The sequence below is a fragment of the Cupressus sempervirens genome, chromosome 2 (assembly GCF_028749045.1).
Source record: "Cupressus sempervirens isolate cs-2001-9-10 chromosome 2, ASM2874904v1, whole genome shotgun sequence".
NCBI classification, from domain to species: Eukaryota; Viridiplantae; Streptophyta; class Pinopsida; order Cupressales; family Cupressaceae; genus Cupressus; species Cupressus sempervirens.
The window spans coordinates 333,652,657-333,666,811 of record NC_143119.1 but is presented as its reverse complement, the minus strand read 5'-3'; the positions used below and the strand labels follow the sequence as shown (position 1 = coordinate 333,666,811).

At 37.3% G+C, this 14,155-nt stretch overlaps 1 protein-coding gene across 3 annotated transcripts in view; it reads left to right on the top strand.

Annotated features, from left to right (window-relative positions):
* Window positions 1-14,155, top strand: part of LOC149572471 (S-adenosyl-L-methionine-dependent methyltransferases superfamily protein) — a 50,994-nt gene that overhangs the window by 19,387 nt on the left and 17,452 nt on the right. For all 3 annotated transcript variants that reach the window (XR_016359920.1, XM_089813621.1, XM_089813620.1), the window contains exons 2-3: window positions 12,060-12,235; window positions 12,359-12,479. Coding sequence is in view for 2 of the 3 variants with exons in the window: in XM_089813621.1 (XP_089669747.1) it covers window positions 12,060-12,235; window positions 12,359-12,479 (297 nt within the window). In the remaining variant the exon portion in view is untranslated. The remainder of the gene's footprint in view (window positions 1-12,059; window positions 12,236-12,358; window positions 12,480-14,155) is intronic.

Genomic DNA, 14,155 nt, shown 5'->3' with positions numbered 1-14,155 from the left:
CTATGTTAGGTGCCCATGTAGAATTGAAAGTGCAAAAGATATGCAATGCAATCTCTCATAAAGTGGAGAAAGAGGGAAAACCTCATGGGAAAAACCCTCCCCCATAAAGAGAGAAGAAAAACAAGCTACATAGATCGATGGAGTAATCAAGATCGCCCCATTATGACTTACATCATGCATACACAACCAAGAATCCATCCATAGGAAGGAAGCAAGGAGACATGATATGCCCACCATAATTAATAATCACCTCCCCAAGGATGGTATGTGTTTGAAGGCAAAACATGGTCCAATGCCTAAAAACAACATTACTCCACTTAGGAAGAAGACACAGCAAGTACAAATTCAAGAATGCTTGCCATTGTGGATAGGAAGAAGGAAGGGGAATCCAAATGAAGCTTGACGTCTTTGAAGTGTGCTCATGTGTTTCCATGTCCTTGGTTGATGAAGATGCCACTAACTATTTAGGATCAAGTCCAATAGAAGGAGCCAATGGTAACTGCTTGTGAACGAACTCCAAAGATAAAGATGCCTCCTCAAAATATGAAATAGGAAGAGAAGCAAAGAAGCACCCCCTCCAATGTAGAATGTACACCCATGATATATGCTCCTGGATCAATGTAGAAATTACACCAAGAAAATTGAACAATGTTCTTCCCTTTAGAAAGAGATAATGCCATAGGTGTATCAATGATGCCTCCCCAATCTCTAGGAAGAATCCTCAAAATGTATGATGTCTTAGGAAACTGAATAGGAATCTCCAACACATGAGTATGATAGCCAGAACCATGCCATATGACACCTCAAGTGAAGTTTGAGACTCATAAATGCCAATCTCCAAAGACTCAAATGTCTTCTTTAGAGATAAAGAGACTTCCTCCAAATGTTGTATCAGAGGATCTGCAATCATGTCAAGCTCTAAAGAAGGATAAATTCGAGAATGAAGATGAGGGTCAGAGTGTTATCTTGTAACAACTGAAGAAGGATCTTCCTCAACAAAAAGAAGATGAATGCCATCAATGATGTCTCCCAAATCTAAAATGTAGGATCCCACAAACCAGTGAGCAATGTTTGTCAAGTAGTCATCCCAAGGAATTGTAATTGGAAGATAAGGAATATCCCACTGCACTAAATCCCAAGAAAGTATGGCTGGAGCAATATATGAAACATTAGAAGCAATAGTAGGTGTAATGTCAATAGGAGAAGTAGGAGCTTCAAGTGGAGTCTTTGGATCATCAAGACTCTCAATGTGTGCAAGACTTTCAATCTTACTTAAAGTATGCTCATCAAGTGGAATGTTATTCCCATCAAGTGGAATGAGACAATCTACAACTGGATTAGATGGTAATGGAGGAACATGAGGATCTCCAAAATGTTTCCAAATAATAATCCAATGTGTGCATAGGCACTTAATACCTTCATTCTTGGACTTGGCTTCAGCGAAGGAAGATGTATTGATGCTATAAGAAATCAATCCCCTGATATCCAAAATTCTCTGACGCCAAGCAAACTTTTTCATCGTAGACTGGTGCTTAGGAACAAGTCCATAAAGATAAGACAAGATCTTCAACCATCTACAATATGTTATGATACCTTTTGCCCATGATACATAATTATCCACAGTAAAATGCACAATTGTAGGATGAATTGTATGCTCCATGATTTTTGCCATGATGCACTTCTCAAACAAGGATTAACAAATCATAGCACCCCCATGATGTAATAAATCAAAGAAGTTTACCCAAAATAGATAATTTTGACACTTTAGAAATAGTGCACGTACAATTGCCACTTGTCAAAATGGACCAAAGTGGACTTCTGATTTTGATAATTACAACAAGAAATTTGAAGCTATAGAAGACTCAACCAAATAAGACACAAAATCACTGAAGGAGCTAATCAATTACAAGTGCCAAAATAGGTCAAAATAGACCAAATGCTGAAAGTACCATGTTCACTCACAGTTTCTCCAAAATGGTATCATTTTGAGAGTAGACAAAAATATATGCACTTTCAAACAAATTGCACTTGAAAATGTATCCGTTTGATTGTGAACAAAGCCTCTAAAATTGCAAAATCAAGGATTGGATAGGTACAATCACCAAAATCACCAAAATCTGTCCACCAAAACTAGAAACTAATTGCACCAATGCAAACTCAAGAGATTTCAGCCAAAAAAAAAAAAAATTGCACTCAATTTGGAGTCTAGATGACCAAGTTATGGCTTCTCGAGGTTGAATTGCCAAATCAAAACTGCATATGGTGAGGGGTCCAATATTTTAATAACTGATGACGTCAACAAACTTACAGGCCTAAAGTTGATGGTTAAAGGACTGTTACAAGAAAAAAAAAATGCACAGAAATGGCAATCAAACTACTGTCAAATATAACATAGGAAAGTGTTGATGTTACAACCTAAAATTGACGTCCAAATGGCTGTCAAATGAAAAGAAAAATTCTGCCGACTTATAGCCAACCGACCTTCAAAATAAATGCTGCAAAAGATGACATCACAAAAAAAATGCTTACTGGGTAGTGTTGACCTTAGAAAATGTTGCAAAAGATGACATCATAGAAAAATGCTTACTGGGTAGTGAGATGGTGTCGACGTGTTCAGTGCTGAAGTGGTGGGTTGACGTCTATATACCACCTGTGTGTTTGATGACATGGTCTGTGCACCATGTTGCTGCTAACGTGTCATGCTGGAAATGTCTAGCTGCCACGTGCCAACACCTTACTTGCAAGCGGGGATAAGCTAGGCAAGCTCAGATGTTTGGCAGAGTCAGATTGACTTGGGGAGTTAGATTGTTGTGTTGTATGCTGAGTGGAGTAAGATTGGAGCGGGGATAGCTTGCCAAGCTGATTTGCAAGTCTAACGAGATAATCCCACTTGCAGTGGGTCTTCGGTTTGCAACAATTTTTATAGGTCTGTCCGCAGATAATGAATCAACTAATAAGCCACCAACTGGTATTTCAAGCAGTGTATTAGATCGTTTGTGGCTGATGCTGGAAATTGTCACCAGGATTTGTCAATGAGTTGACGAAGGGTTATGCCGCTAAGTCCTGAACTTGGCTTGTACAGATTTGTACCCTTGCTGATGCCTGCAGACTATAAAACTGACAAACAAAGGCCCGATAGGCTAATTGTTTTGCACCAAATTATTCTGAAGAAAATACTAAAATGGAAATTTGGAAAATAATGACAGAAATGAAGAAATTATTTCAGATCTGAAACTTTAATTTCAAAATAAATCATACCCAATGGCAAGTTGGGCTACCCAAACCTGATTCACAAACTGTTTTTGCCTCATATATTACTTTTGCCCAATATAGACAACTTTATAGTCAAAATTCATGGGAATGACCACTTGGATGCAATGGTGAGGTGAGATCTTTCTCTAGATGCTCCTAATACCTGCTGATATTCGAGATCTAAATCATGATCCTCCAAAATTGAAGCAAATATTTGTCCAGTGGCTATGCAATGACACTCATATGACTAATGCCATCGAAGAATTTGCCTAAGATAAAGAATGAAACTGCCAAAATCTAGATATGAATTGTTAGCACAAGAGAGATGGACAAAATGATATTGTTGTTGTTTAGTAGCTTTAGTCGGATAATGAATGTGACAAATTTCTATTTACTATCTATAGGTATATGTGTATACATATAGATATAATAGAAAGAGTTCTTTATTAAAATAAATATATATTTACCCATTCATGGGTGTATTGGGGTTAATCCAATCTTGAAAAGGGAGAAAGCATTATGGATACCTCCAGAGGAGGGATGGATCAAAATTAATTTTGACGGGGTGGCAAGGGGTAACCCAGGTGTATCAAGGTGTGGATGTGTGGCAAGAGATCACAAAGGCAACATAATTGCATTTGTAGCCGAACGATTGCCGGATGGTACAAATAACATGGCAAAATGTTTTGCTGCCAAAGAAGCTTTGGGGTTAGGAGTTATAATTGGATGTCAACTTATACATTTGGAAGGAGACTCGGAAATCATTATCAATGGAATTAAGAAAGGGAAGATGGAGGCATGGCATCTGGACCAAAGTATACGGCAAATCAAGGAGTTGCTTCTAGACTTTGAGGATTTCAAAGTATCACACTACTTCAGGGAAGTGAATAGAGTTGCGGATCGGCTAGCCAATTTAGGTGCCAATTCAACATTAGGTCCTCAATATGAAATTTTTGAGGACTTCTGTCACCTTGGAGAGTAAATAAAAGGAGGAAATTTGACCCATTAGATTTAATAATCCACCCGTGGTACCTCAATTTGAATTTTGAAAGGAATGGCATTATGATTTTGACTCATGAGGACATTAATCATCTTAGGGTAAGCAGAGATGTCCATGATACAAAGGTATCCCTCGTGCATGTAATCAGAGTGTTTGGTTGCTTTGGTACCTTGCTCTAGAGAGTTCCAAGGATGTTAAATTCAGGCAGAAGGTAGGGAAAGTTCATTGTTTTTCTCTTTGACAGATATGGAGGCGAATTTCGCTCTTGGTTTGGATTCGCATATGCAGACCTATGAAGGCCGAATATCTATGCGGCGCTTGAAGCAAATTTTCGTTATCAATGACTCGAGCTTTTTAAAAGGAGTTCAACAGTTATTCGGGCTAGAGTATTTGGATGATTTCTGGAAGAGAAGGTCAAATTTGGATTTGGCATCATTGTTTGTGGTGCTAGCTTTGATGGTGGGGGAATCGAAAGATGAGGTTCGACGGGTTGTGGTTGCATGCGTCGACAGGTAATGGCTCTTGGGCCTGGATGAAATTGTTGAGGGAGCTGTTCTGGGTGAGGGAATTGAAATGGGTACTTAACCTTGGCAACTGATTGGCGGTGGGGAATCATTCATTCAACCGTTGGTGGTGTGGACGTCTTCAAATCTGCAGGGCGTTCACGTACCCAAAGTCGAATAGGGATGGAAAATGATCGTGGAATACTTGGCTGAGAACATTTGGGTGACAAAGGAGAAGGGGCAAGGGTTTATGAAGGCCATGCCAAGGAAGAGCACCTTGGCCCCTGGACAACAACTTCACCATTAGATTGTGAAGAAACATCAATTGAAGGAGGGGGGGCATCCACAATAGAGGGAATGTGGGTCAATGCTTCTCTGCTTTGGGAGGAGGGAAAATGTGGAAAGTGTTGCAGGTTGGGCTAGGGATTATTGGTGGAGGATGTTCGCGCAATACCGACTTGTACTCGTGAGGAAGCAACAAAATGGTTCAAGGAGTAGCTGACAGAGGAGGTGGTGGTTCTTGTTTTTGTTATAAAGATCAAATAATGTATGGGTGGGTGTTAGTACTATCAGAGTGTTAATACTCTATTTTTTGTTTGTTTATCTAATGGTATATGTAAGGGCAAGGGTAGCTTAAAATGCAAGGCTTGAAGCCATATTGCCACAATGTACTCTCGTTATTAATATCAATACAAACAAATATTACCAATCAATATATATATATATATATATATATATATATATATATATATATATATTTGAGAAATTTAAATACTTATTTTGAAGAATTTATTTATGTCAAAGGAAATTATATATGTATATATACAGATATAGATATTTCCACTCATATAATAAATAATATTGTAAGTCTGTCACATATATTATATTGTTTGTTTAATCAAACCTTCATTCATAATAAAGTTTATCCAAGTGACATATGTTAATACCAATAGGGTCGATCCATAAGGACATGGAGCCATGTCCACGAAGGGACATGTCTCCTGTGGACATGACTCAACGGTGCCCATATATATTTTGCTCGTCCAAGATGGTTTGAATGATGACAGACACATTCATAACACAGTCTTCAAGTTATTTGACCATCAATAGTGAAATTTATAAATATTACTACAAAGTATAGTCGGTACTCACAGTGGCAGTATAGACCCATTGTTAAAGAATATGTAAATCAAATTTGAATATTACTTCTAATAATTATTAGAATAGATTTATTGATTATATTCAAGTTCTTCTCTTATATAAATCTGATCTAAAACTTAACAGATATGATCAATTGATTGATTCAATAATGATCAAGAATACATAAATAAAATGCCCATTACCTTACAATGTAGGTGTGCTTGAATATCTAGGTAATACATGATAACTAGGAGATATGCATGAGATAACCTATCAACTAGACAAGGTGTAATCACATGTTCACTAGTGGTTGATCATTTTTCATTGTAAAACAAAGTATGTGCAACATATGCAACAATGAGAGGATGATAATGTGATGGAGCACGAAAGGTGGATCTCACACACAAAAAGGTATGAGATGACAACTAACTCCACCTCAAGTGGTTTTCTCCAACACCATGTGCTAAGATGAAATGCAAACTCCTATGTGTCTATATGACAACTAACACCACCTCAAATGGTTTTCTTCAACACTGTGTGCTAAAATGAAATGCAAACTCCTATGTGTCTATATGACAACTAATATGCAAATGCATTATCCTAAGTAAACTTAAGCATAATTAGTGAATATTTAATTACACCAAGATCTTTGATTGTGAACCTTAAATAGTCTTTATCATCATGTTCCCATATGGGACTGAATTCTTTGACATAATATGCATTTTTTTCCCTCCTAGCTGTTTTGTCCACATGACATTCTTAAGTTTTTCGAACAGCCACTTCTTTTTTGTCTCCTCATCAGTGCTTGGGCAGTCTTGAAGATTGATGTTCCATTTGTGCATCCACTTGCTATTTTTTTTCCTACATTTTAGCTCCTCTTTAACAACCATCTTTAGCCAGCAGTGTTTATCCATATTTCCAACCTTTTTTTAAGTAACTTAGCAAACGAATGATTGCTGAAGCCTCGATTGGAAACTTACCAGCTTCCACTAAGAGGATCTCATCAGAAACTGATGGCTTGACCTCAAGGCTGCTAGTCATAAGATGTTTTTGAGCTCTTTCTATTCGTCACTAGTGATTTGACTCATTATTCCCCCAAACCTTACACCCGTAAAGAATAATTGGCACCACTAACAGACCAAAGAGTCTCTTGAGTCTTCCAATCCCACAACTCAACCTTCCTACACCTATTATGCTTAGTTACCGGATTCGTGCCCTAGAGGCCGGATCCGGATTCGGGTCCGATCCGGATCCGGATTCGTGCCTGGATTCGTGCAAATCCGGGCAGGATCCTTGTTTTACATAGTGGATTCGTCCGGATTCGTGGGCCATGACTCCTGACGAATCCACTGTGTAAAACAAGGATCTTGCCCAGATCTGCATGAATCCAGACACGAATCCTCAAGGATCCAACATGAATCCTCAAGGATCGACAGGTTCAAGTGAGTCTAAATTATTTAATATGACTTTTTTAAATATATTTTTTGGCTTTCTAGTGCTAAAATGACCTTTTTATGCATTATATATACTAATAAATGAGAGAAATATATATATATATATATATATATATATATCTGTTACTAGTTGGGGCTTGGGCAAGATCAGTAATATATATATATATATATATATATATATATATCTGTTACTAGTTGGGGCTTGGGCAAGATCAGTAATATATATATATATATATATATATATATATATTCACGAATCCTAATCGGGAAAAAAAAAAAAATCACGAATCCACGGATCCGATTCACGTGCCCGAATCGGATTCGTATCTCGAATCGGTAACTAAGCTATTATGGAGAAGGTATGAGGCTTTCCATCCCCCTTGGATTCTTTTTGATCTACATGTCTCCCAACCGACTCTATATTGTAAATCAATTCCTAGATATTTGTACTCATCCACAATCTTCAAAGAGCTGCCTTCAAAGATAAATATAATCTGCTGTTTTTTCATTTTCAAAGAAAAGATCATGGCTTTGGTCTTGGTTGTGTTTACTTGCATCCCCACTTCTTGCTGATATTAAATCATCATATTTGTGCTGGTGTACTTGAAAAACTCTAAGTCAACACCTTTCCTTGATTCTCATAAAATAGCTATTATTGGCATGTCTGTGTGAAGTGAGTGTAAACTCTATTTATTCTCCAAAAATGTCAAATTGGGACTTATATAGGGTGGAAATCTAGTGACTCTCTTTGCCTGTTATTTTCTTATTTTGAATGCCTATCATTGACTGCCCCATTTTGAACATTTTCACATGAGAATGAAAAAAATGTGTTTTTACTAAAAACCAAGTGTCATTTTATGTGGATTTGTCTTGATGAGTTTGATGTACATGTTTTAAAATATCATGTTATCAATTTCTTATTTTAAATGTCTATCACTGATTGCTCAAATTTGTACTTTTTCATATGAGAATGGAATCCATGTGTCATTTGTTTTGGATTTGTCTTAATGAGTTTGGAGTACATGTTTCTACATGTCATGTTCTTTCCTGAGTCTTGATAGTTTCCTGACAAATGACACTTTCTCTAGTACTCTGTACCATAGTTCAAAATCTCGTTTTCTGCCACTTATCAGCAAGGCAAAAAATAAAGTTCAAGGCAAATATTGGAGATCAATCGGCAACTTCTTGGGAAAATATCAAGAATTTTAAAAATTACTTAATTTAATTAGAATTGCAATTTTTGCAAAATTTAATAAGAATTGTGCATCTAAAGCATTGAAACACGGGGAATTGCATCCCCTTCAAAGCCTCGGAGTACTTGTCCCCAAGACGTCCTTGCACCGGGTGCTAAGACGTCCCTGCACCGGGTGCTTGGAGTACCCAAGTACCCCCCACCCCTGTCATTCCACAACCACAGTTATGCTGGGATGGGTACTTGAATTTCTATTTGATTTTTGATTTTTTAATGTTGCTATTGAATATGTACTATGTTACTATGTTGAATGTCCCATAGTTCTAGTTTGTGTTGCAATTTTGCTATGTTCAAGTATTTAAATTTGGTGTGTTATATTGAAACATCATTCCATAATGAGCATTTAAAGTTCTATATGTATAGTATACAACACCTCTCCTTGCGTCGTCGTCCAGAAAATCAAGCCCATTGTCCCTCCACCTCGAAAACTCGTCCCACTGTCCTGTTGTACCCTAGTGTTGATGTTACACTGACCTAAAGAGTTAGTAAATGAGTAAACAAACCAAATAAGCCAATCTATGTAACAAAATTGAATCCTTGTGTGGAATGCCAACGGCTGGCAACCATATTTAGATACTTTGAACTCTAAAGAAATCTATAATTGGCAAATTGTTTTTGTAAAAAGATAAGCAAATACAAATGTCCAGTACAATATGAAGCTAATCTACATATTTCTCTTCCCCTTCCCACTAAAAAGGAAAAGAATTTAGAAAACTTACTTGTGAATATATATTTGCTTGAAAAATCTCTTTGAATCTGCTTCAAATCCACTTGTAATCGATCTACAAGGCTACTAAAGATTATTTCTCTCCACCAAAGCCTTTCCCTAACCTCCAAACACTTAAAATTGCAAAGAAATCCAATGAATGGGCAAGTTGTTGGGCGTTCTAGGTTTACTAGTACCACCCAAGAGAACTAGTTAAGTTATCATGAGAAGTTTGTGATTTATCGTAGAGAAGTGGCCAACTTATCAATGAGAATTTAAGGTCTTCTTGGCTTGAATTTCTCCCCAGATAACCTTAACTTTTCTCGTTTTGCAAAAGTTCTCATGAGAAGTAGAGATATTTGCCACTTCCTAGAGAGATTTTAATCTATGCTTTGTACCATTGTATTTTCTACCAGGTTAAAGAGTCCATGCCACTCTACCTTCTGAGTGATATATATTAAGATAATATCTTATACTTTCTATAATAGTCAACTACTTGTCTGTAGTCCGTCTTTCAGTCTAGATACGAATGTTTCCTATCCCGTCTCTTTTTTCTTCAGTCCAAATAGGAATGTTTCCTATCCTGTCTCTAGTTTTGTTTCTAATTCCGTCTTCAGTCTACGTTGTTTCTTTTAGAAACAACGTCCTTGTAATTCTTTATAAGGAACACATTTGTTCCTCTGTTGATCAATCAATTATCTGGAAATCCGTTAATCTGCCAACTCTTCTTGAATCTTGTAACATGGTATCAGAGCCAATACTTGAATTTCTTTGAAAAATTTATAATTTCATTCGAAATTATTTGCTAAAATTTTTCGAACTAATTTTTGAGGTTTTTGTCAAACAGCCCGTCTAGGGTTTTTTGTTTTTGTTGAGAAATTCATCTGTGAAAAATCTCAGTTTCGGCTAGGTTTTTTCTTCTGAGAATTGCGGGGAGATTTTGGAGTTTTTTCACGTGCAAATCGCGGGTAGATTCTTGGCATTTTTTTTTTACAAACCCTACCGCGGCTCAGTCTGAAAATCGCGAGCTTCGTTTCAATTTGTAACGCGTGATTCACGTTTCTGCTGCTCACATTTTGTTTTCTGCAAACAAAAATGTCTCACGTTTTCTGCAAACAAAAACGTCTCACGTTTTCTGCAAATCGTTTTTTTGGAGCCGAGAAATGCTTGAAAAAATCGGTATTTCGTCTGCTATAATCATTGCTGAAGGGTCGTTTTTGTCTATCCAGCCCTTTCGCCTATCTTTGCCAGCATTTCGGGTGTTCATTTATCCAAATCCGCCATTTTTTTCTGCAAATCCGACCTCCCTGGCCGCCGACTGTTATTCTGCTTGAAACCCTAATTTTTGACTTCGAAAAAATATTTTGTTTGCAAATTCTTGGTGGGTTTTCTGAGAGCTCAATTGGGTTGTCGTCCATTTTTTCTAGGTGCCTCGATTTTTGTGCCTTAATTTTCGAGCTAGCGGATCCAAAAAATGACAGCAGATTCCTTTTGGGTTTTTCGAGCTCTCTTCTGGGTCATTCTCTGATTCTTATGGGTCTTCCGTATTTTTGCCTCAAAGAACGTGCCTTCACATATTTTCACAGTTTTCATTGAAAAACGTGCCATGGCATCTCTGATAAATATTCTGCTCGAGCATAATTCCAAATTCAATGGTCGCAATTATGGAACCTGGAAGCAGCGCATCATCGCAATCTTCAAATATCGAAACACCGATCAACTTGTTCTGGGTGTTAAGCAGCGTCCGACTTCTTCGGGTCCTGATCAAGGTGAAGCTGCATTTTTCGCCTTCTGAATTTGTTCCTGTTTTTTATGGGTTTGTTGATTTTCTCCTCAAAAATCATTTCAAGTTGTCTGTAATACGCAAGGTTGTGTGAGATTCTGGGTTTTACCGTTTTTCCCACAAAAACGAAGTTTTGTAATTGCAACTTATTTTGAGTCATAGCACTCTTCTGGCAAAGCTTCTTGGTTTCAGCATTCTGTAGATCCAGGGAGGGTCTCAGTTATCACAGAATGTTCCGACATCCGTATGTTGACCATTAAGGGAGGGTATTAAGATAATATCTTATACTTTCTATAATAGTCAACTACTTGTCTGTAGTCTGTCTTTTAGTCTAGATAGGAATGTTTCCTATCTCGTCTCTTTTTTCTTCAGTCTAGATAGGAATGTTTCCTATCCTGTCTCTAGTTTTGTTTCTAATTCCGTCTTCAGTCTACGTAAAGAAACAACGTCCTTGTAATTCTTTATAAGGAACACATTTGTTCCTCTGTTGATCAATCAATTATCCGGAAATCCGTTAATCTGCCAACTCTTCTTGAATGGGCGTTCTAGGTTTACTAGTACCACCCAAGAGAACTAGTTAAGTTATCATGAGAAGTTCGTGATTTATCGTAGAGAAGTGGCCAACTTATCAATGAGAATTTAAGGTCTTCTTGGCTTGAATTTCTCCCCAGATAACCTTAACTTTTCTCGTTTTGCAAAAGTTCTCATGAGAAGTAGAGATATTTGCCACTTCCCAGAGAGATTTTAGTCTATGCTTTGTACCGTTGTATTTTCTACCAGGTTAAAGAGTCCATGCCACTCTACCTTCTGAGTGATATAGCTGTAATTTCCTATGTTTATTTGAATCGGATATTTAAATTTTTTATCTAGAAGGATGGGTTTGTATCAATTAGCCAACCTAGATAAAATTACATGTTAGTGCTCATATCAAATCATTATAGTTGTGATTGCATTTTCTTGTGTATGCAGAGCCTCTATTTCATGACCCTTATGCAAGGTGCTTCATTGAATCTGATCTTTATGGGGGCATCTCTTCAAATTTTGAATACACCATGACAAGTTCTTTGAGCTATTATCGTCTTGCAACAAAGTTTATTGATGATAAATTGCTTGATGCTGTAAACAAACATGATGCCCCACGACAGGTAACTTTTAAACAAATTATTCATTATGTTTTTGAATCTTTCAGTTTAGTGCATCTTACAATAATTTTCTTTCTTGAGCTGATAAAAACACCAAAAAAAAAAAAGATAACTTATGCCTTGCAGATTGTTTTATTGACAGATGGCATGGACACTCGTCCATTCAGGCTGAAATGGCCACCGATATCTATTATATTTGACATATCCTTTGATGCTGTCTTCCAGACTGCAGCAAATAAATTGAATGGTATGGGCAATATTATGAATCTCTGAGCTCTGAATTCTGTTTTGTCATTAATAGATAAATATTTACCCTAAAATTAATATATAGACTACAAAGATTTACCTTATGCCCAAATCAAAGTTACCAAACTTGGACTAGATGAGAATGACTCGGTTTGTGACTTGGCAGCCACTTGGAAAAATGAAAAACCCTTGAAATTTAGAGGTTTTTAAGGATTTCAAACTTATTTCATGCACCCATTTTTGAATAAAGCTTAAAGACACTTTAATATCGTCAATTGAAAGCTGATTTGATCACATACACAAACTTCTGTCCATCACATAAGTACAAATGTAAATTGTATCTGAAGAAAATAGAAAAAATAGATGTATAGAATTATAAATATTGTCGAATGTATATAAAATCCATGACATCAATTGTTCTTAAACATAATGTGTAGACAAGAACAAGTCTATGGCTCTAGCTCTAGCTCTATCTCAGCTTCAGATTAGCTTGTTTGCCTCCTACAAAGTTGTCGAAGTTAGGTCTTGGATGATTGAGCAGCCATAGTCTTTGCTTGGGAAGCTGCCACTCAGATCAATATCCGTTGTGCTTGATCGTGTTCTATCCTCCTCCTCTGCCATAGCCACAACCTAAACCTCTCTATTTGCCTAGTCATCCTACTCAAGGTTCTCATTAGTGAAGACAGGTTCAGTAGACTTAGTGAGCGACTTAGACACAAGATTGACCAATGCTAGAGTGATTGAAGAGGAGTCAATGTACGAAATCTATCTGGTCCTAAGATGAAGGTTTTAATGAATAAAGATTAGATCATTCAACCTCTCCACAAACAGTCTATTGCACCTCTTCAAGTGGATGTTTTCGAACATGCTCCAATTGCGTGCTCACATCTAGAGGTGTTGCATGATTGACTCAATTTTTTGAAGGTTTGAGGTTGTAGTGCCAAACTTTTGCCACCATCTATCTAAATTAAGGAAAACAAAACAATATTAGTCTCATTTCCAACTTTAAGGCTAGATTATAAAATCAAAATGCATAAACTTAAGAATTATAACATATATTCTAAGTTGCAAGGTTTAGACCCTGCAAGTCGGGTCCGAGTTTGGGTTCGTCGTTGGTTTGGATTCAGATTGGGTCCGCGCATGGTCTGGACTTTGCACCACAGATTGTGGGTCCGCACATTCACAAACCTGCTATGGACCTGGGGTTTTTGGCAAGGACCTAGATGAACCTTGTGTAGACTCCTTGGGACCTGTGAGAACCAATGGCCCGCGGGCCCAAAAAGTAACTTAAAAACACATTAAATATTTTTTGAAAATTATTTTTCTTCTAACCCTAAAAGGAGCCTATTAAAAAATATCAAACACATTTTATCTATGTTCCCCGAGGACGCGTCCCCCCCCCCCCCCCCCCCAAAAAAAAAGCCAACATTTTGGGGATGGGGCGTCCTGGGGACTTGCATCCGTCCCCAATTTTTAAACACACAAATTTTTTAGCAAAAAACAAAAATGTCACTTTTGTCGTCCCTGTTTGCCGTCCCCCCGTCCCCAAAATCGGAAAAAAAAATTGCCATCTCATAAACCTGTCCCATTGTCCCCTATCGTCCCCGACCCAAAAACTCGGGGGGAACATAGCATTTTATTTCTGATTTGCTCTTTCATTTTGGTGTGTCCATTTTG